Source organism: Strix aluco, chromosome 19 (assembly GCF_031877795.1).
Source record: "Strix aluco isolate bStrAlu1 chromosome 19, bStrAlu1.hap1, whole genome shotgun sequence".
In the NCBI taxonomy this organism is placed as follows: domain Eukaryota; kingdom Metazoa; phylum Chordata; class Aves; order Strigiformes; family Strigidae; genus Strix; species Strix aluco.
In genome coordinates, this window is record NC_133949.1 from 12208586 (window position 1) to 12231369 (window position 22784).

Sequence of the window (22784 nt, forward strand, 5' to 3'; positions counted from 1 at the left end):
TAGTAAGAAAGAATTTTTAATAATCTAAGACTAAAAGGTAAGGTTTCTGTGGAATTCAAAACATTCATTGAGCCCGAAGAAATCTTTTTCCTCCCTGCTCAAACATCAACTCAGCTCTTTCTTGGCCCCATCACCCCTCAAAAAAAGTACGTATGGAAACATCTTAAAGGAGAAGACTTTTTTTTCAGGTGTGTTAGAAATTTTTGATAGCATGTTATACACACTGCTAACCGATCATAACACTTTTTTGTTGTGCCAACATTTAAAACCATCATACTGCCCTTCTCCTTTGCTGTTTTTTATGTATCAGTGACTTAGTCCTTGGAAACACTGCACTCCCTTGCTCACTGGAAGAGGCTGCTGCTTTGTAAAACTTCACTGGCAGACTCAAAGGTCAGTACTTCTTTATGGAACTTAATGAGCTGCTGCTTTATTTTCCTCATGGAAGAAGTCAATTCCTTTTTCCTGTAGCCTATGTCTTTCAAAAGTTTATCTGACAAGTAGTGCAGCCAGAGGACGTTGCTGTGTGGATGGTAGTCAGACCAGCTGTTGGAGTTCTCCGCTTTCATTTGCCTGTAGATATCAAACTGGTAGTCCCCTGTGCCTTGAAACAGTTCTTCATCAGTGGAAAGGTCACAAAACACAGTTAACCCGTCCTTCTCCAGCCGCGACAAGGTATAATCTATGATGTTGACATGAAGCCCCGATGTGGGGATTGTGTGCGTTGCCCCATTCAACACATAATTAAGCTCCTTTACATCCGTTTTCTTTACCAGCACGTTCCCCCAGTGCAAGTCTCTGTGCTCGAAGTGCAGTTCCTGTTCTGCCACAGCCAGGGAAGCAGTGACCTGGTGCAAAATGCTTTTTGCTGATGCCACCGAACTGAGGCTCTTTCTCATATTCTCCAAGTCGCTGCCTCCAAATTCAAACTCCAGAACCATGAAGAGCTGCTCATCCCCAAAAAGGTCTGGCCGATCATTTTCTGATCCTGTTACTTTGTGGTATTTGTCCCAGGCTTTCAGGAGATACTTGGGATAGGCCCCTTGAACACAGTGCACAGAGTACAAGCTGATGAACCCAACAGTGCTATTCACAGACTCTTCAGACAGAAGACTGAGTTCTTTTGAAATTATTATCTCAGGCAGAATCTCTCCAAAGCTCTTTTGAGCTTCACCATTTACTCTTTCAGTCCCCTCAATGGGAATTATTTTTAAGGCCACGGGTCCTCTCTCACTGTTGATCTGAAAGACTTCTCCAAACACCCCTTCTCCAATTTTCTTGCAATTTTTCATCTTATCTAGAGGAATGCATTCCTCAAAAGCGATAGGCCCCTCCTGCTGGCATTCTCCAAAAACCTTCTCTGCATCTGTAAGCATTAGCTCCAGGGCAGAACAGGAATTCCTGGGAGCCAGCAGGACCATGGAGGAGGCAGACCAAGTGCAGCACTGAGCCATACCAGAAGAGAAGGTTGCTTGGTGTCCTGAAAGGTGGGATTTCACAGAGGGGGTACAAAGGATGCTGTTGCAGAAACTCTCTTCTGTGGTGGTAACTTTCTTCTTCCTATGGAAGGACAAAGATGCTCGAAGTCTGCCCCAGGAATGGGAGCTATTGAGGAGGGAGTAGTCATAGTCTCTTATATCTGCAGACATCTCCAGAACACCCCTCTTCATTCCTTTTTGCCTCATCTGTGGTTGGAAGAAGGAGTTACTAGGCTGCTGCTCTCTCTTAGCTTTGTGCCTTTTTGGACGGAGTCTCGTTTGCCTCCCCCAGCGGCTGGCGCTGAAGCCGCTGATGCAAGCTTTTCTACAGGTGCTTCCCTCTCCAGGAACAACTTTGGCATTTCCATATTTACTCTCCAAGATTCTTTGAAGGCCCAGAGGAGATACTGGCTCCTGGCAGGGGCGTTGAGTATCTGCCTTTTTGTTGAGTTTCATGCTTGCCAGCCACACCGGCACTTCTTGAGGGTCCAAGACCACCACTGGTGTAAGCTGGTACTTTTCGGTTTTGCCTCTCTGACACCGCCAGCTTCCTTTTGTTGAACCTGTCCTTAGCTCATCGCACGGTTGCTCAGAAGCGGCACCGTCAGACGAGGCCGAGCGCTGGGGCTCACTGGTAACCGCCTGAGGAGGGGTTGGGGCTTCACGTGTGGACAAGGGAGCTTGTGCCCGGCAGGATCCGCGCACCGACGCCCTCAGAACCCTGCCGCCTTTCAGCCAGGACCGACCGCTCCCCTCTTCCCTCGCCCCGCCGGCCCCGGGCGAGGGCGGGAGCTGCTCCGCCTCTCCCCGCGATGACTCCACGGAGCTCAGGGCGCTGCTGGACGAGGCCCTGCGCTGCCTGCGCGGCGGGGAGTAGAGCCCCGAGCCGCCCTCCACCGTGGTGCTGAGCAGGAGCAGGGAGCTGAGCGGGGCCTGGCGGCGGCGGCGCGGCGGCGCCCACTGCGGCGTGCTGCACAGCAAGGGGCGCTGCGCCCCGCGGGGCGGCCCCTGCCGGCGGGCGGCGGCGCGGCACCGGGGCGGGGACGGCGGGGGGGAGGCGGGGCCCGGCGACCGGTTCTCCTTCGCCGCCGCGCCGCGGGGCCGCAGGCGCCAAGGGCGGGAGGGGCGTTTACCCAGCGGCTGGCGGCAGCGCTTGCCGGGAGGCGAGAAGTCGGGGTCGTCCGAGGGGACGGAGAGGGCGCTGGAGCCGGCGGAGGTGGCGCTGGAGACGGTCGAGGTCGAGCTGAAGAACCGCTTACGGTCCTGGGGCGGTGAAATCCACCGGTCGGGCAGCGGCAGCGGGCGGAGGTGCCCGCCGCGCCGCGAGTAGGTGCGGAGCAGGCGTGGCTGGAGCGGCATCGCGGCGGCGGCCGCCTCGGGCCGGGCCCGGCCTAACGGGGAGCCGCGGCGCCCGCCCGCCTCCGTTCAAACCGGGTATCGCGAGAGGACGGCGCGGCCCCGCGCGGGAAGGGGCGGGGCCTGACCCCGCCCCACCCGCCAGGAGGAGGGGCCCGGCCCCGCCCCGCGGGGTTTGCGCGGGGGCGCACCGCGGGGTCCGCGCTCCGCTCGAAACGTCGACATTCAGGAGGCGACGCGGGGCGGGGCGGGGCCGGGGTCTCACAGCGGCAGAGCGGAGCGGCACCGTCTGCTGCCCTGGGGACGGGGCTGCGCAGCATCGGTGCGGGCGCTGCTCCTTCCAAACCGGCAGAGACAGCGTCACCGCGGGGGCAGAACTGTCGTTAAACACCTCGCTCCGGGTGCGCACCCCACGCAGCGCCACGCTGCCCTCGTGTGCCAAAACCTGCCAGAAGCCCGGGGTACGGGCAGCCTCCCCAGCGCAGTGCAGGTGTGATGCTGCTCTCTGCCCCTGCAGAGCAAGAGTTTTACTCCCGTTTTACTGATGGCAGTGCCTCCAGGAGGCACTCAGCACCTCGAAGAGATGCTGACGTCGTCTTCTTCCCTGCAGAAATTGCTCCTTGTGAAATGGCTCTTAAAATGCCACAAGCTTTCATCACTCCAGACAATTTTTCATGTCACAGTTACACGTAAGGTCACATATACGAGACACAGCTTGGTGGCAGCACTGCACAGGGTGGTTCTGCCAGTCTGAATAAGGGTTTTCTGTTACAACCCATTTTCTTCTGAAAAGACTGAAAAGCAACTGATACCTTGTTCCTTTTATTTCTTTTTCCATAGTTCTTCAAAAGCAGAACCGCTCTGCTGGTCCCTGGAAAAATCCCCTTCAACAGAGAACTATATCAGACTGAAAAAAGAGAATCATAACGCTGAGGTATCAGAGCATCACGTAGGCAGCTTGGTCCTACAAGGAACAAGTGAGAAATCCAGATGTTTTTGCTGAATCTAGAGAACCGATCAAGCTCTCAGAGTTAAATTCTGGAACTTTTGAAGCAAACATCTGCCACTGAATTTAGCAAAATCAGGTTTTGACTATAGGATAAAAGCAGAGGGAGGATATTTACTAGCACATATCAGAAACGTCTTTAGGGTTCTATATTGAACTCTGTGTATCTGACACTTGCAGCTAACACAGAGGCCTCCTGTCCTCTCAGGGATTTCAACATGAATATTCCTTCCCTTTCCCTAGTGAAGATGTGTTCTCTAATCTGGAAGGTTGTCACTGGTGACTACTTGTTAAGTGTTGGAAGCATGGGAAAAGCAAAACAGTGAAAAATCTGTAAAACACACATTTCCTTGACACAGGGTGCCCAGAACAAACCCAGGACGGGATGGAGATCCAGTGATTTGTGTTTGTCGTGGCGCCAAGGAGGAATGCGAAGGGAGGCAGAGGCCGTGCAGTTCTCTTCTTTCACTTATCGTAAGGACAGATTTATCTCCTGCTCTACCCCCTTCTCTCATGGGGCAGTAGCCTGCCAACCTTGTCTCTCATCCTCCCTCTTTTCCCACAAAAACCAGCACACCCCTCGCACCAAGGAATATACTGTGTCATTACTCAAAAGACAAGGGATTGACTACAGTCCCACCCACTCACACATACATACTAAGAGAAATACTACCCTGAGTTTGTGTCTAACTCGGAGGGACAGATCGGCCGATGGCTTTGTGCTCCTGGTACTGCCTGGTATTGATAAACTAGACTTCCCATGAGAAATTTTTCTTTAATGTAGATATGCTAGGAAAAATTCATCTCGGAGCCTGTTAGATTTATGTATTGGATTGCTGTCGTAGTTACTGTGATGCTGAGCGGTTCATAAATTGATTTTAGTCCTGAGCAGCTTCAGAATAGATTGAAATAGAAGTGAATTAGGGGAAGCTTCCCATCCTGCTATTGCTAATGAAAATGGAGAGACAAGCATTTTACATATACATATATATATGTATATATATACTCAAATTTGTGCATTTTAATACAGTAAACTATGTCCCTTGATGTCTCTGGTTCTTGGAATCAGAAGCGTGTGCATGTGGTGATTAGTTTTTTGTACCTCACAATCTTATTTCTGATTTTCCCTTTTCAGTTGCTTTCAAATCCTGATTGGGTCACAAATAAAAACTTGTGTCATGGACACCACTGCTGGTTCAGACTCCTCCTGTATCAGGAGATAGCTCCCCAAGTGGGCATGGTTCAGCACACCTGAATCCAGGGCAGAGCCAAGCAAGGAGCAGCAGTGTTGCCATCCACCCCACTGCATATGTGACAGAAAATAGGGTGAATCATGAGCAATCTCAGTTTATCAGCTGCAGATTATCAGTAATTGCAATTTACAGGGTTTGGGGGAAGAAGGTGCCTAGCCAAACTCCACGGGTGGCTTTAGCCAGTACCAGGCATTTTCTTTCCTGAGCAATTAAATGATCTCAGTCCCGCTCAGGTGTTTGCTGTTCCCAAAGAAGGAGAAGTATAGACACTTGGTACTACTCCTCTCTTTAGCTTTCTTGTTCTTCTTTGAGCCAAGTTGTTCTTCTTTGCGTGTCCCTGTGTGGAAGGACCTTTATGAGGAATTAAGTACATGGAAAGCAGAAGATGCTGGGCTGGGAGAGACAATCAATCCCTTTGAAGAGCATCAAGAAAGAGAGTGGCTGCAGAGGACACAGTAGTGCGCAGCAGTGACTGGGGTGGTGGCTTTATAAGGGAGACACTTTTTCAAAGTTCCTTTTTTATTCACATAATCATTTTTAAGTTTCAGCGTGTGTTGGCTTTTCTTAGGAAAGGGAAATGCATTGTCTGCTTTTCTCACTGCTCTAGACAGGTCTTGCACGGAGTGACACACAGTGCGGACAGCTGTCACAATATACCAGTGGTTGTGGTCTTCCTGCCCATCCTCCCTCCCAGACCTTCTCCATTTCACACTGAAGTCCTACCTGTTCTCAAGCACCTGGAGATCTCTACAGTCAGATGGTACTTGGTAAGTCTGGGCACAGTAAAGCTGCAGTAGTTTTTTGATTACTTTTCTAAGGGAAGGAATGTTAATTGTAGAAGCCTGTGCTAAGAATAAGGAGTTGCAAGGAGAGTTTTCTCTTCTCAAGGCTAAACAAGCCCATCTCCTTCAGCCAATCTTGTTATTCTCCCTCTTTCTGTCCTTTTTTTTCTAGTTTCTTCTCTGAATTAAGTATCCCTCATTACTTGGATCCCTTTTGTTGTCCCTTATGGCTCTCAAGGAGGTCAGCTCTTGCAGTGGGTGATGCTATTTTCCTTTTTAGATGGTTTTTCTTAAATGCATTACAGGGTTCTGTGACTTGTAATTTCCGAGGAGTGCCATCCGACCATTTAATTCTATGCAATTGCTATAGTAGATGCCAAACACATTTGCAGTAATTGGATGGCACTTAAGGGATTAGTCAAGACTGCCAAGACTCACAGTCATCCAAACCACAGCTGGGTTTTTGTGCTGTTTCCATGGAAGCCTTGCTGTGTCTGCTACTAAATTTATTTGCAATCTACATTTTGAATAAAATCCCCTGTGCAAAAGCCTTGTCAATGTTTGTGGCCTTGCTGTGTGGCCCTGACTTTAGTGCACTCTGGCAGTGGCACAGTTATGCCATCTCCCTGAATGACAGAAGGTTTATAGATGACTTGTTCAGAGTCATTAAACATCTGACTCCAGCCAGGCTAACGTGTTGGCAGGCTGTTTGGGGTCCAGGTGTCATGGACAGAGAAGCTGCTGCAGATATCCTAGAGGCCTCTGAGCTCTAAGGGCCATTCATGATCTTTATGCATCACGCAAATGTGGCAGAGTGTCTGCAGACACAGCTTCTTGGGGGAGGGAGGGTCTCTCTGCTCTGGAGTAGGAAATACAGACTAGTATGGATTGTGTGCTAAACACTCTTCCATTCAGGTCTGTTCTCCCAACACTGCTTGTTAGGCTGGAGGGACTTGTTATTCTGCCTTTGACTTGTTGTGTTGCGGAGAGATGACTCTCAATGCTGGTGGTAGCCCAGGAGAGCAACAACAGATGTTTGTTCTCTACCCACTGACTGGTGCTGATCATCCACCCCCATTAGCTGTCTTAGCTCTGGTTTGGCTCCATCACCCCAGGTTTGGATATTAGCCTCTGATGGGTGAGCTTGACCTAATAAATTTGGGCTATTTTTGTGGTGATCTGACCAAGGAGTAGTAGGTGTGAAGGTGGATGGTGACTGACAAGAGCTGATGTATCTGAGATACAATTAAAAAGCTATCCTTGAAGGGGAGGACAAGCTGCATTTTGCAGTGCTATTTTAATCAGGGTGATACCAGCTGCTTATGTCTTTCTCATATGCCAGGAAGATTCACAAGCCTTGGGTTATAATTCCCTCAGAAGCTGACAGGTTCATGTATTGAACTATAGGAGAGCAGTGGCCTGGTGGTTAGCAGGACTGAGTGAGGTGGAAGTCTGCTGCTCAGGAAAAGGGCGAAAGTAGCTCTTCATTATTAAGTGCTGGTTGCTGATGTAAGAGCATCAGATAAGAGCCATGGAGAGCATTGCTGGGCTTGAGAGCCTGTTGGGGCAGCTTTATTTGGAGGCTAATTGGGTTGCAGCTCAAAAGAGAAATTTCCTGTCTCTTATTATAACAGGATGAATGAACTGGAATGGAGCTGTGCAGCTGCAAGGAGGTTGCTCTGACTCTGCCAGCTTGGCTAAATTGGCTCCAGTACGTCTGTGCAGCGCAGCTGGGACACGTCAGCCTCTTGCCACTGGTAACACCTAACTGGCTTAGAGCATCACCAGCCTGCAGAGCTAAGGCAAGGTCAGGTGCCAGGCTGAGGGTGTTGCTCATGAAACCCTTTCCTCTGAGTAGCCCATATGTTTGCTGACGGCTGGTTGATAATTCCAGGGAGGAAAGGGCGGAGGCCTCAGTCTAGACTTTCTAGCTGTTTACGTGACAAAGGTGAGGGAAGGGGATGAAGGTGTCTCCTCAGCACTTGCAGCAAGGTAAACTCTGATAGAGCTGTCAAGCCAGGACCAGTTTCATGTCCTTCCAGGTCAGGAATGATACACGTTTGCAAAGAAGGAAAAAACTGATCAGTCAGGTATATTCAAGAGCAGGGTTTCACCTTTAAGTCAGTGGTTAATGCGAATACACATTTTATTAAAAACTTTCAGGCTTTGATTTAACATTCTCCTCCTATTCCCCAGTGATGCTTTTATTGGCTGACTTTAGAAGGTGAAAACACTGCAATACGGCACTGCGTAATACTGCTGTGCCAGCTATCATTGCACTCAATCTCTCAGCAGTGTTTTATGTGCATTTTTATTTACTTTCTGTTATCTGATTCAGTGCCAGCTGTCTCACAGAACAGGGCATGATGGATTAGTTTCATTAGATGTTCAGTATTTTTATTTCATTTCTGTGCCTCTTCCTCAAGCGCTTTCACTTCTTAGGTTGGGGGAGAGGGGTGGATAAACACACTGGCTAATGATAACAAGACCTCCTGCATGCTGTACAGGGGATTCAAGACTTGGGGGAGCAATCTGGAATGCATTCAAAGGCTGAAAATGGCTCTCCTGGAAAATGAGAATATATTCTGGAACTTCAGCATGCTTCCATTTCTCACTCCTACAGACAGTTTTGGATGCTCCTGTAGATAATGACAGCAAGACTCTTTCCACAGATTCCATTTCTAAGCAAAGAAAACCTGAATGTTTTTCTAATAGCTCCTTGAAAGAAAGATTTCCTTTTCCATTGTTCCTGGGTGTGCAGTGGTGCTAGTTAGGAGGACAAATACTGAGGCTGATTTTTGTCAATTTTTCATTGGCAAGTGGCAACTTCTTATTTACACTGCAAAGTCACAGCAAGGATTAAAAGATAACCTGAATGGAGCATTTTTCACTGCAGGCTGAACACAGGTTTCTTTGTTCTTGCATCAAAACCTATTATCTTCAGAAAGCAGCCTATACCTGATGTTACTGATTTCCCTGTGTTTCCGTGTGCATGAGCTGTGGTTTAAAAGCAACTTCCTCTTTCAACCTGTTCAACTCTTCCCCTTGGTTTTTTTTAGATGTTGACCTACAAGTACGATACTATGAGAAAGAACCACTAATGGAGAGAGCTGACCTCTGCCTTTTCCACTGTTCATTTCCTTGCCAAAATAGTTTATCTCCTATTTACATCCTCTGCTCCTTGTCTCTTTTCTATTTCAGTAGCAGGTCTGGCGCCTATTTCTAAAGGATGATGCATCTGCATCGCTCAGGCATTTGCTGCAGGAGCATTTCCAGTGCTTCAGAAATGTCTCAGCATCTTATGAGTCAGCTGTCATGCGTTTGGAAGCTGATGTTTTCTGTTGCACTTGATAGCTCAGTAAAGGCCAGAGTGGGGATCACTGAGAGAATGAGTGCCTGGGGGTGATCATTTGGAGCTGGAAGCGAACAAGACAAGTGCCTAAAACACACACCTCCAGCAGTCACCCATGAGTCACGTCTGTACTGGCCAGGGCTGCCTGCCATTGCCTGGAAAACACGTGGTCTCTTTTGGGTGCAATTTAAAGATATTACAGGGCTGATCTTGAAATGTTTCTATGCTACAATACCATAGAGTTGCAGATGTGACCTCGCTGTGTTTTAAATGCCACCGTGTCAGGGCAGGGGTCTGAAGTTTAATTTCCACAGTCCCTTTACGTGGTGTTTACAGGCTCGTGACTGGGCTGAGTTCAGCTCTGGGGCAGCATACCACCGGAGTGGTACTGACAGGTGGAGCGAGCAGTCTGAGCAGACAGGGACATATATCCTATGACTGTGCGTGAATAATGAGAAAGCAATTGCCATGAACAGTATGAGGATTTATGTAGCATGTAAGGCATTAAAAAAGAGAGAGAGAAAGGGAGAGTTTCGGTACCAGAGGAAAAATCCTCCTTGTGAGAATTTCAAGACTGAGTAAATAGCCCTCATGGGAAAAAAGCACAACTGTTTTTTTTCCATGGGAAGTTCAAAACGTTGGACTCAAGAAGGGAGATAGCTTGCAGAAAAGATCCAGCCTCAGTCCCTGGAGGAGGACTAAGAGTAACTACTGGTTTTTGTCTTTAATTGATGATGATTAGATTTTGCTAGGTTACTTACTACCCCCCGGGAATGAAGCTGGTTATGTTTGAACAACCCACAGATACTTTGAGAAACACACCAGTAATCTCAATTTCCAGGCAAGAAAAAAAGATAAGGTTGTGAAAACTAGAAAGTGATAAGAAAAATATCTGTAAAAGCATGCCAACAACACCGTTGTCAGCATGAATCTAGCCTGTGCTGAGCAGTATTCAGAATATTCTGAGGAACATTTGATACAAATTGAAGTTTTTTAATCAAAATCAACTATTGCAACTGTGCTTCTACTTGATGGCTCTAAAACACCAAGAAAGTATCAGTTTTATATCCTCTTTTTTTTTAGTGATCAAACCTTGTTGACATCTTCAGGTTACACCTATAGCAGGAACAATTCTCACTCTAAGGAACATTTTCTCTAACCTGTGTAAATCCATTCTCACATTAATTGACCTGGAAAATAATTACAAAAACTCATAGCAGACCTGTGTCTGTGCCACTAAGTAAAACCAGGCCAGGAGGTAACACACTGTTTAACTGCTGGCAAGTTTCTTTTTCTGACTTTAGCCTGTGCAGTCACCCAGCCAGATGAGGAAGATGGGGATGAAGGGGGGGGCGTGTCTCCAGACACTACCAAGGGTTGTCTTGTCTCCACTGATAGTTCATTTGTCCATGAACTTGGGTGTCATTAGTGTAGCAGGAGCAATGGTGGGGGCAGTCCTGAGACACGGGATACACCTGCTGTTTAGTCCTGTCGCTGGGGCAGTTTCAGCAGGGCCAGGGCGAGCAGATGGTGTTTTTGCGGGACCAGACCCTCGATCAGAGATGCTGTTTGGCTGTCACCCAGCGGCTTGTGCTTACAAAGTGTCTCATCTAGGAGCAGACTGGGCAGAAGATCAGCTGGTGGCTCCTTTAGAATGCTCCTGTCTCCACACAGCTCTGGTTCCTGGGACTGAGTCAGTCCCCGTGTGCCCAGCCCCAGCACTAACTGCTTGGCTCTGGGGTCTGGGCAGTGGTGAGGGAAGATAGGCTGAGCCTACCTTTATTCCTTACTTGTTTCTGGCTTCATGGACCACTGTGGTCTCCTTTCTCCCCACAGGAGTGCATTTTCTTGGAAGTTTTTGTCTCCTTTGGTCATTATATGTTTTAAGATTTTTTATTTGTGCTTCAGGCTTTTGCACAGAGGATCTTTAAGACTGGAACTAGTGACAGTCTGGTCTGTAGGCATCTGGTGAGGAGGGGTGGGTACAGCGGCCAGCTACTGTTTGAGGATGAGGGAAACTGTGAGTAACATGCTTGAGTGAGAAAGAGGGCTCCGGGAGGGACTTGGGGAGTAGCCAACATGCTTTGTGAGATAAAGAGGGGCTGCCCATGTGGGTGTGCCGATAGGGAAGGGAGAGGACGTGGGGAATGGGAGAGAGGAGCAAGACCAGCCCTTCACTTGCGCCGAGTCCAAAGGGTGGCTGCAAAGTTTGAGAGCAGGGTTGGGGCTGGGGTGACCTCTCCCACATCTTGGGCCCAGGTGGTGGAGCGGACAGGGGGTGCACGGGAGCGGGGGACTCGCTCCCTCGGCAGCCTGCCCGTGGCCCCAGGAGCCCCTCGTGAGAGAGCCTCGTGCAGAAGCAGTCGCCCGCCATGGGGCTGGAGCTGGGGAGCGCAGCAGCCGCCGGGTTAAAAGGAGGCCACAGGCAGATTTCTGTTCTAGTTTTGCAGTTGCTGGAGAAAGGTTTCTTTCGCTTTGCAGAAGGAAACTCTAGGGATGGCTGTGGGATGAGGAACAAAATGAGGTATTTTGAGGATAGTGTTTCGTTCATTATTACACTGTTTGCGATTCTCTTGTGATTTGGAGCAACCTTGTCACATATTCTTTAAAAATCCGATCCATCTGTTTAAATTTGATACAGAATTTAAGGAGGATGAAGGATAAAATTTTCACAAAACCCAAGGTCTTGAGAATGATTCTGCCTGGGAAGAGAGTTGTGTAGAGCAGAGGTGTGTGTGCTGGAGCAGGTCACCCCGCTGTGCTGCCTGCTGCCTCCATGTTCAAGCATGTACCACAGTTGCATAGTGTGTAATCCCAAGAGCCTTCCCGTCCTGACAAAGCCCCGTGAGCTAATTGAGTGCTCAGGTGTGAGCTAATTGGGTGCTCATGCATGAATGCTGTAAACCCTGCACTTCATGTCTGATACAACAGCTCATGTCTCTGAGTAGATGCTCTCTAATGGATTCAACTGTGGGCAGTCCACGTCTCCCATGGGGAGGAGACAGCGTCCACCCTTCTTGGCTTAAGAAATGATCATTTCATGTCCTTGCACATGCAAATGCCTCTGTTAGACTGAGAGTCACCTCTTGTAGTACTGGCTAGTAAACAACTTTTATCTCAGTGAGGGTTAAACTATTCCTCTCCCTTTGGTATTTCATGAGACACTACATTCTGTATCTGTGTGTGCCCAGCTCAGCACTCACCGTGCATTTTAGCGAGACGTGGTGGTGATTGATCCCTTAACCACATGCAGAATTTATTTATTAGTTTCTTAAGTTGGGTTTTTGGTGGGAAGATACAATAGCCAGGCAGGTATTTTGGATGACTGGTAAGGACCCAAGTCCTCATTTGCTCATGCAAACATTTAAGAAGTTAAAAATTTAACCAGGTGCTTTGCCATCGTGTAAAGGCTGAATAAAGGCTTCAATACTGAGAGACTCTAGCTCTGTCATCCTGGATGCTGTAACATGTTTCCTTATAAACATTTTGTCACTGTGGGGGAGGGAATGAAGCTTGGGGGCAAAACTGAGGTGGGGGCTTCCCCAGAGGATGAATTAGCTGGAAAGCAGCTAGAGGAAGGATCTCGTGGTAGTGCAGCTGCTGGTTTCCAACCCGAGAGCTGCTGCCGGAGAGCAGCTGCCGGGAGGGAGGAGATCAGCCTCTTTCTCTGAAGGGGTTGGTGTGTCAGGTTTCCATGCAGAGCACGTGTGGATAATGCGAGCTGCAAACGCTGCTGCCTGCTCCAGCCACCGGTACAGAGCGAGCCGGGAGCATGGGGCAGGTGGCTTGGAAGGGTTTATTTCTATCGCTTTTTGATTATAAAACTGAGAAATACGTCATTGCGAAGAACAAGAAGGTGGGGATTCTCTATCGGGTGGTGCAGCTCTCCATTCTGGCTTACCTGGTGGGGTAAGAATCACCCTGCATTTCACGTACTGCTGCGGTTGCATTTGCTTGCTGTGTTGTGATGAAGATTAATATAGGATACTCTGCATACAGTGACAGCTTGCTGTGCCTTATGATTTTAATGCAGATAGTTATGCTTGTTTATACAGCTGGATTTTGTTATGTCTAATATATTATATCTGATTTTTCACCTGCTAGAGATTGCTAGATTCAGTTCTACCCTCCAGATTAACGTTGGGTTAAAAATAGATCAAATGGCAGTATGGCTTTGTACTGCATTATTTACGCCTTTATTTCTGTATTTGGTGGGAATGGTGCCAAACCTTAACTCCTGACTCATTAGAAACAACAGCATTTATGGCCACGGTTGTTGAGCCCTGGGACAAACCTGGGCTGTCTGCATGACTGCATGACATGCTCAAGTCTAAATGGGAGGGAACCAAGCACAAAGTGGCAGATTTCTGGGCTGGAGTGGGCTGCAGCAGCCGGGGCTGCGGAGTCAGAGGCAGCGTGAAAGTTGGCTGCCTGGCATTTATTTCAGAGCAGGGCAAGTTGGCATGGAGATAGCTAGAGCACCTCTCAGAAAAGGCCCAGTTCTTCAAGAAGCTGGTCACACTGACATGTAACAAACACAGCAACACTCCTTGCAGCTCGTAGGATCAGACCTGGAATTATCCAGCCTACACGATGCCTGGGGCCATTGCTTCTGGAGTTTCTGAGGCTTTGCAGAATGTGATTCATAGGTCTTTGCCCTCACTGTCTGTGCTTCTGAGCCCCTTCACCTTTCTCACACCTCCTGTTTTCACTGATTAAATATAGCAGAGTAATTTTGACGTGCTGGGTTTATTTATAGAAAGGGGCACAGTTCCGGAGCCTGCTTTAGTTAGCAGGGCAGAGATGAAGTCTCAGCAGTCTGGCACGTATTAGCTGCTAAAGGAGGAATCCTGTAGATAACACTGCCGAGGACACATCCTCCGTCCAAGAGGGATATAGCATGACAGTGACCGTGGGTGTTCAGAGGCTGTCTAGGCCACACAGTCTTTTTTCTTCCCTAGGCAGCTATTGCCTTCTGCAAGGCTTTGGCACCGTGGCTGATGGTGCCTGCAGTGACTCCTGTGTGGCTGGGGGCTACAGCGGGTCGCAGCGGTGGCTAGTGTTAGTCTGGCTGCTTGATTACGTACCTGTACCTGTTCAGGGGCTGGCTTGGGGTTTGTGATCGTCAAACCCCTCTGGACCATTTCTTGCATGTAGCTGCCATTTCTGCCCCAATTCGCTGCGGAAAATGTAAGAGTCTGCTTTTTAGACCTCCCGGGAGAGAAAAACAGTGTTCTTGGGGAAAACAGAAAAATAGGAAACTTCACAGGGGTGGGGAATATTATTATTCAGGTTTGTCCCAAGTAGCAGGCGAGGGGCAGCATATGTGGGTGCTGCTCAGCCTCAGAGATGGCTGCTTTCCCCTTCTGCGTGCAGCAGGGCACTCCAGGTCAGTGCACTGCAAAGGGGAGCTGTGCCAGCAAATGCAGCCTGCGTCCCTCTCCCAAAACCTGCCCCAGCACCCTTAGCTTCTTCAAGGGTCCAGGTGATTTGTTGTCTTGGCAGGTGACTTTGGCAGTATTGTGGAGAAGCTGGAGGCATTTCATTTAACCCAGAGAGGTTTTCACCCTATGGTACGAAGCTCTTGCTGCTTCCAGTGGGAAGAAGTAAGCAAAAGCTTTCCTGGGAGTGCTTAGCGAGGCAACAGCTCTTCCAGGTGTGCTGGGGAGAAGCCTGAAGCACAGTGCAGGGGCCAGGGTGCAGTCAGGTTGTTACCATCCCACTGGCTTACAAAAGATCCTGTATCCAGCTGAGAATATTCCCTACAGATTTCTGTTATACTCAGTTCACCGGCTGGAATTGCATCTCCCCAGCCATGGGCTGTGATGGCAGACTGCTAAAATGGGAGAAAGTCATCTATTTGTGAAACCAACCACACTGCAACTTGCAGAAGCTGATACTATTTTTCATCTCGAGGAAGACAGAGCCCTGCCCTCCCCACTTTCCATGGAGGTTGCACAGGGCAGGGAGGTGGGAGGCTTTGTTTTTTTACCCTGTGACCACTTATTACACCTTTCCCTGAATGTGGGGTCTTGGTCCTGACTTTTCCTCCAGTGCTGTAGATATGCACAGCTTGTGTCAAAAAGTTTATTCTAAATTTGTAGTAGTAGTTGCAGAGGGTTTGGTGTCATTGGCATGTTTTGATTTGCCCTTGAATGGTGTTTGGCCTTGGTGTAAATCTTCTCTGGCTAACTTGTTCCCTGACCCTGCTTGCTAATGCTGCTGCCTGCTGTGTTCTTTGCAGGTGGGTGTTTGTTGTCAAGAAAGGCTATCAGGACACAGACACATCCCTCCAGAGCTCTGTCATCACCAAGCTGAAAGGGGTAGCCTTCACCAACACCTCAGAGCTGGGGGAGAGGCTGTGGGATGTTGCAGACTACGTGATCCCTCCGCAGGTTGGTGTCATGTTTTGAGCCCAGAGGGCAGCCATTCACTCCCCCCTTCCTCCCAGCGCTGGGAAGAAGAAAAATGGATCAAAAGGCTGAGGAATGGAGATAGGACAGGGAGGGGTTGCTCACCCATTAACGGTCACAGGCAAAAGACAGGCTGTTAGGGGAAGAGAAAACCCGTTGCTTTAATTCAAAACACTAACGATAATGAGACTGGGACAGTGAGAAGCGTTGCCATATCTTAAAAACACCATATCTTAAAAACACCTCCCCACACCCCTTCCTTCTTCCTGGGCACAGTTTTGTAGCGGATATTTCTACCTCCTCCCCCAGCAGCACAGGGGCGGGGGATGGGGGGTGCAGTCAGTCTGTGGCTTCTTCCTCGAAGGTGGGGGGCAGCACTCTGCTGTGTTCCTCCCCCTGCTCCACGTTGGGTCCCTTTCATGGGAGACAGTCCTCCCCAAACTCTCTCTGCCATGAGTCCTCCCCACGGGATGCATTCTTCTCAAGATGTTCTGGTGGGTTGCATGTTACAACCTCACCTCTGCATGTTGCAGTCCTCCCAGTGCCAAACTACAACAGTGGGGGGCTTTTTTCTTCCACAGGTGGGTCCCTGCTCCTCTGGTGACCCCCATGGGTGGCAGAGGGGTGGCCCTGCCATCTCACCACAGGATACAGGGGGGCTTTCTGCTTTGCTGCACCCCTTCCTCCTCCTTCCTTCTGCTGACCTTGGTGTTCACAGAAGTGTCTTCCTCATAACTTGTCCTCAAAGTCCCAACCCCCTCTCAGGTTTCCCTTCTTAAATATGTTATCGTGGAGCCATGGCCACCATCACTAATTGGCCCAGCCTTGGCCGGAGGCAGGTCCGACTTGGAGCCGGGGGAGCTTTTGAGAAGCTTTTCACTGTAGCCCCCTCCGACACTACCAAAAACCCCAGCACAGTTGACATCACCCGGCTGTTACTGTCTCTGCTGTTCAGCTAGAAACACACTGGGTTGCTGGTGGAAAGGCTGAAGTGATGTATCCAGGTCTTTCCTGTGGATAAGCAGGAGGTGGGCTACAAGAAAGCGATGCTGTGCCTTCTCTTAGGTCTTCCCAGCAAATATCAAAGCAGCCTTGTCTCTCTCGCAAAGGTCTGTGATCCTTGGCAAGCAGCACCATGCAAGCAGAAGTCCCAGGGACTGCAGTGGGATTGCTCAGCTGAGCAAAGTGTCTGCTGGCCTCCGTTCTGGGGCTAGAACAGCCCAGAGTGGGGGGGAGATGGAAAGAAAATGGGGTGCAATTTGAGTGATGAGGGTTGTTTGAAATGTGTCTGGCTAAACCTGACTTGCTGCTTCCTTGACTTAGACAAAGTGACATCATAGCTGATGCTTAAGGGGAAGAGATGGCAGCAGATGTGACCCGGCATCAGGCTGGAAATTGCCCAGCTCTTCTTGCCAGGAGCTATTTGTGCTTTCCCTGCTAGTATCCACCATGTGCACGGAGAGGTGTGAGGGGAGGATCAGGGTCCTGTGCTGACAGGGGGTAGAAAGCTGTAAATTGAACAACTTACTTGTCTGGACACAGAAATAAAACTTCACCTTCCTCCTGCTGCAGCCCACGTTTACTCAGACCTGTGGATCTGTGCTCTGCATCTCCACCAATTTCAATGCAAAGCCTCAGCCTCGGGCGCTGTGCAGCAGGAAGGCCAGGCAGTGTGCTTGCTGTGCCTCTTGTCCAGGCTGTGTGGAAGCCCTGGGACACTTAGCAGGTGGATGGTGTGCACACCCAGAAATGAAATGGTGACGCCGACCAGTATTTTAACCTGCCAGATGTTTCTCCTGTGACTCAGTGGTCTTGTTACTGTGCGTTGGTTTATTGGGAGGCCTTGTAGAGTGGTGTGCTGAGTGAACATAGCCAGCTCTGCCTCCTGGTGTGCTCTGCAACGCAGATATCCGCACTAAGGCAGCATGAAGCCAAACATGACTGTGCCATCAGGCTACGATATTGAATCCAGCATTACTGCAGCCTGCCCCAGTGTACATCAGCCTCCAGCAACCACGGTGATGTTAGACCCTGGGCTCACAGAGAAACTCAGCAACTTCTGTGGGCTGTGAGTGCAAATGTAGACATCTCATGAGCTTTCCTGCTCCGTGTGGAGCAGGGTCCCTCACCACAAAAAGGCCATTGAATGACTCGAGCGTGTCCAGAGAAGGGCACGAAGCTGGTGCAGGGTCTGGAGCACAGGTCTGATGGGGAGCGGCTGAGGGAACTGGGGGGGTTTAGTCTGGAGAAGAGGAGGCTGAGGGGAGACCTCATGGCCCTCTACAACTCCCTGAGAGGAGGGTGCAGAGAGGGGGGATGAGTCTCTTGAACCAAGTAATAAGCGATAGGACAAGAGGAAACGGCCTCAAGTTGTGCCAGGGAAGGTTTAGACTGGCTCTTAGGAAGCATTTCTTTGCAGAAGGGGTTGTTGGGCGTTGGAATGGGCTGCCCAGGGAGGTGGTGGAGTCCCCATCCCTGGAGGTGTTCAAGAGGCGGGTTGACCCAGCGCTGAGGGATCTGGTGTAGTTGGGAACTGTCAGTGCTAGGTTAATGGTTGGACTGGATGATCTTCAAGGTCTTTTCCAACCGAGACGATTCTGTGATTCTGTGTGCTGATTACTGTTTGTCTGCTGAATGTCTCAGGTCAGCCGTGAGGTCTGTCCCACATGGGTTTTTAGGAGTATCTGAATGGCTGCTGCCAGTGCATTAAGTGACTTGCGTCTGCTAACTACTGCATAATCTCTCATTTCACTTTGGAGGGAGAGTCCTGTGCTGTCCTGCTGAGTCTGGGTGGGCTGGTTTGTACTGGAGAGACATCAGGAGGCGGTGAGGGCGGGGAGAAACCCCATCTCCTCCACAGAGCAGGGGCAGCTCTCCTGATCCTGCCGCTGAGGCTGCTGACCACTGCATCCCTCCTGCTGAGGACAGACATACCTGTGTCCCCAAGGGCTGGTGGGATGTGGGTTAAACCCACCCCACGCAAAGCACAGTGAGAGAAGGAGAGCGAGTCAGGTGCATGCGAGAGCACCAAGCTTTGCTCTCGTGGATGGAAACCTGAGATCTCTGATTTTTATGTGCAAAAGGCAGGGCTGTGTGTTGGAAGGGGTTTTCTGAGAGACTCCGGAATAAACGACAGGCACTCAGCTTATTGAAATTCATCACTGAGGGCTCAGAATGACCTTGGACAGGGTGAACCAGTGGCACTTTGGAGTTAAGCTTAATGTAGAGCAGGGATTCACCTGGCTGGGCTTGTTCTCCAACAGGTTTGCAGAAACATCTTGTTCCCTGTTGTGGTTCAGAGCAGCCTTGTGGGTGCAGGAGTCCAGAGTCTGCTCCCAATCAGGTGTTTTATCACCAGGTGCTCATTCACACAAGCAACCAGTGTTACAGGTGCCAGGGGACACACTGGCAGTTCCTGTCATGGCTGAGGATTTTTTTGTCCGAGATGCTCAGGGCTGCCCTGTCTCATGCCAGATCGTGGGCTGGCTCTCATGGTTATGTGTGTCCCCTCAGCGTGAGGAGGGTCAGGCTCCCCAGTCTGTCAGGAGACCACCCGTGTTTCTGTAGCTGCAGGTGCAATTACTGACCCTCCTCCCTTTCCTGTGTGCCCACAGTTTGGAGCAGAAATGGTAGAAGCACATGGTTTATTTCGGCATTCATTTCACTTCTGAGGGGCCAACCAGCCTCCATCTGCAGTGCCATGGCAAGCTGCTTTCTCTCCCCTCTTGCTGACTGTACAACTGTCTTCAGGCTTGTTTTCCATGTGGTTTCCTTTGGTGGTTGGTTGTTAAGGGGAAACCATTCAGGGAAAAAGTGAACTGTTTTAACTTTTTGCTGAATGTGGGGAAGGGACTAAATAGAAGCTGTAAATGTGCAAAGAAGGGAAGGCTCCAGAACGGGAGTCACCCATGCACGTTGTGGCTTTGCCTAAATACAGCGGAGACACAACACTGCCAGAAGTAAGGATTTGGAGGATGAAAATGCAGTCAAGTCTCTCCTTGCATGTCTCAGACAGTCATCCCAACGGCTCCATAAAGGGCTCTGTATTCTCTCTATTAAAGCCGTGCTAGAAGAACTGCTTTGTGTTGTTTTGTCACATGTCCACGGTGTTGCACTAAATCTGCTGCTGCACTGTGCCCCACTGCCTTGCTCCGTGAGCTCGGGCTTCTAAGAGCAGAGCTGGGGTGGCCAGCCTGACCCCGGCTGAGAACAAACACCACCAGCTCTGCAGTGCCTTTGATCCCTGGTCAGGCACCCTGTCCTGATGGAAAAGGAGGACGTGCGCTCGCTGAGCAGCCAGCGAGTCAAGGCTCAGCAGTCCTGCTCATCAAATTAGCACAGTCTCCGAAGCAGAACTGCTTAAGCCATAGAGACCCCCTGACTGCATCCAAAAAAATATCCAGACAAAGGGCACTGTTGTATCTCAGCCTGAAAAGCATCCGGAGAGAGTGGGGTGTTACTATTCTGCAGAAAACTGCCCCCTTCTTGTAAACAGGTACTTTAAGAGTAAAACAGGTTTTGTAACTCTTCCTGCCTTACTTTGTTTATTCTAGGGTGAAAATGTCTTCTTTGTCATGACGAATCTGATTGTGACCCCAAACCAGAGGCAAGCCACATGTCCTGAGGTAGGAAGAACTGAGCCCCTTGGCCCCCAGACCCCTACAAAACCGGGGGTAAGAACTGACAGAGGACACCTGGGGAGCAACGGATACAGGAAGGATGAAAGGCGAACGGTTTTTCTCTGTAGTGTAATATCTCAGTTGGGAAAATTGGACTGGTTACTGCAAACCTGGGAGGTTCAGCTGTCTTAATTTCTAGAGGCACTTATCATGTAGAGTCTTGCTGACTTTAGTTGAAGGTGTTGGACATCTGCCCAGCTGGAGATGAGACCAGAGCAGTGATTACTCAGGGTCAGAAAAGGCCATGGGAAAAGAGCTTTGAGATGATTCTAGTTACGGGTAGCGAAGACTTTCTAAGAGCCCCATCCTGGGAAGGGCTGAACACTCAGGCTTTCGTTACCTTCAGGACATGGGAGGGTGCTTAGTACCTTCCAGAATGTGCCTTATGGGCCAGAGGCATGAGGTGTCATGGTGAAATGTCCTCTGTGGAGACGTGGTTCGGAATGGGCTAGAGCCTGCGGGAGGAGGACACTGGCCATCCAGGGAGAGTTGTCGGAGATTAATTTTCCATATGGCAAGCAGCGGGGTGGCCCAGGCCGAGAGCACAGCTTGCTCATTCAGGACGTGGCTGTCCTCTAGTGGCTGCATCAACCCGGTGTGCAGCCCAGAGAAGGGTCATTTTGAGCTCAGAGAGCTTGTGGCTTAAGTCAAAGGTAGGGTTATCTCTTCAGGTGAAGTACTGTGGCCTCCTGCTTGGTTTTGGTGAGTGATAGGTGATGCCTGGGTTTTCCCACAGCCTGTCCCTCCCCAGATTGAGCAGAGCCCAAAAGCAGGACGTCATAGCTGAGCCATGGTGTTGCTGGTGGTGTGATACTCTCAAGCTATTTGCACATGACCTGCAGTTACCACTTCCGCTGCACCTTTTCAGTGTTCACCATCCTACAGAGGATTCACCCCACATCAGCAGCACTTTCTTACTGCTCTGAGTCTCGTGCCCAGTCACAGGCCTCACTTCTGTCCTCTTCCACTTCGCAGAGTGTCAGCATTCCCAACGCCCTGTGTGACAAGGATGAGGACTGCCCGGCGGGGGAAGCGGTGGTGGCTGGCAATGGTAAGGGAAGGGTCCCTCCTCCTGAACTCTTCCTGGTAGAGGCAGATTCCTTCAGAGGCATCAGCCTGGTTACAACCCCAGAGATCTCTGATTACAGAGTGCAAGGACTTTTGTTTCTTTACCATCTTTTATGAAGATTGCTGCCTTGCTTACAGCTCTGTGGTGGCTGGGCCAGAGCACCCTGGGGCTGCTCAGAGAAGCAACAAGAGAGTGATTGTTCCAGCTGAGAGGCCCTTGCACAGCAGGGAAGAGGGCTTAAGGTGGCAGTGAAAAGCGTCTGATTTTTGTGTGCCCTGTAGGCAAGGAGAAGAGGTGGCTGCTCTGTGTGACCTTTTCTGTGATGTCTGTGCTGCAGGAGTTAAGACTGGCCGTTGTTTGAAAGACAGGGACAGTATCAGGAGGACTTGTGAGATACTGGCCTGGTGCCCAGTGGAGAAAAGATCCAAGCCCAAGTACGTGGTCATCCTATGCTGTTTCCAGGCTTGAGCTGCTTGGCCTGTGTGTCATTCAGAGCAGTTTCTGGGTTCCCTCTGCTTGGACGCTTGCTTGAGTGTTTGCTGTTCTAGTGCAGGAGGGAGCTCTGCATGGCTCCCTGGCACGACTGGCCCCTCTGTTCCCTCCTGCTTGGCTCACTGGCTGTCCCAGAGCTGTTTCCAGCTCTCTGCTTCCTCCCCAACCTGCACACTCCTCACCAACTCCCTGCTGGCAGCGTGGGGAAAGTGGCACGGCTGACCTAGTGCCGCGGGATGAAACCGAGCTGTTTCTAAAATGGCAATTCAAGTTTTAGCATGTGGGCAGGGTACAAACGTAAAGCAGATAAACCCTTCTCTTTCAGGAAACCACTTCTCGCCAGTGCAGAAAACTTCACTGTTTACATCAAGAACTCAATCCGCTTCCCCAAGTTTAAGTTCTCCAAGTAAGTGCAGGTGCTTGGAGATCCCTCTGTCCTCTCCATCACAGAACAAATAAACCCAGTTTGCTCCACTGTCCTCTTCCTGCCTGAGGGTTGGGGTGTTGAGGTGCCTGTTCCCTCTTCTGAGGCCTTTGGCTTCAGGCTGTGCGGGAACAAAGAGATAATGAGGACTTGGAGCTTCTCAGAGAGCAAGTGGGATAAGGCTGTGCTTCACCTGCGATGGATCCTACAGCATGGGGTGCACCAGAGCTCCTAAGGCAGATGGATCTGTCCACCAGCCAGTACATGGTCAAGTTCCTGAGCTGCTTCTGCTCCCAGATATTCCTCCTCTTCCATAAAAATGAAGGTGCCTGGATAAGGCTGGGAAAATGCATATTTAACAATATTTGTTTGCATTTGCTGCTACAATATGAACAAAATATAGGTGTATAGAAAGGAGTGTGTTCTTGCTGTTCCCCCAGGCTCAGCTAGACATTTCTGGCATCTTTATTTTTTTTCCTT

At 49.9% G+C, this 22784-nt stretch overlaps 2 protein-coding genes across 6 annotated transcripts in view; one reads left to right on the forward strand and one right to left on the reverse strand.

Annotated features, from left to right (window-relative positions):
• HASPIN (histone H3 associated protein kinase) lies at positions 1-2918 on the reverse strand. Its single transcript, XM_074845336.1, has one exon. It carries the CDS (start codon positions 2835-2837, stop codon positions 345-347), a length of 2493 nt encoding a protein of 830 aa, XP_074701437.1. The 5' UTR covers positions 2838-2918; the 3' UTR covers positions 1-344.
• The window catches only part of P2RX5 (purinergic receptor P2X 5), a 25794-nt gene continuing 5688 nt past the window's right edge, over positions 2679-22784 (forward strand). The window contains exons 1-9 of one of the 5 annotated variants that reach the window (XM_074845344.1): positions 2679-2808; positions 4200-4314; positions 5701-5860; positions 7510-7682; positions 15472-15622; positions 20194-20313; positions 21295-21370; positions 21726-21822; positions 22206-22286. In XM_074845344.1, the coding sequence (XP_074701445.1) occupies positions 7525-7682; positions 15472-15622; positions 20194-20313; positions 21295-21370; positions 21726-21822; positions 22206-22286 (683 nt within the window). In that variant the 5' untranslated portion in view covers positions 2679-2808; positions 4200-4314; positions 5701-5860; positions 7510-7524. Of the gene's footprint in view, positions 2809-3640; positions 3812-4199; positions 4315-5700; positions 5861-7509; positions 7683-12821; positions 13137-15471; positions 15623-20193; positions 20314-21294; positions 21371-21725; positions 21823-22205; positions 22287-22784 lie in introns of those variants that run through there. The other 4 variants (XM_074845346.1, XM_074845348.1, XM_074845345.1 and 1 more) reach the window with 4 other exon arrangements.

Bases quoted from the DNA above. Each gene is read 5' to 3' on its own strand.
- HASPIN (XM_074845336.1), bottom strand. From the start codon at position 2,837: ATGCCGCTCCAGCCACGCCTGCTCCGCACCTACTCGCGGCGCGGCGGG.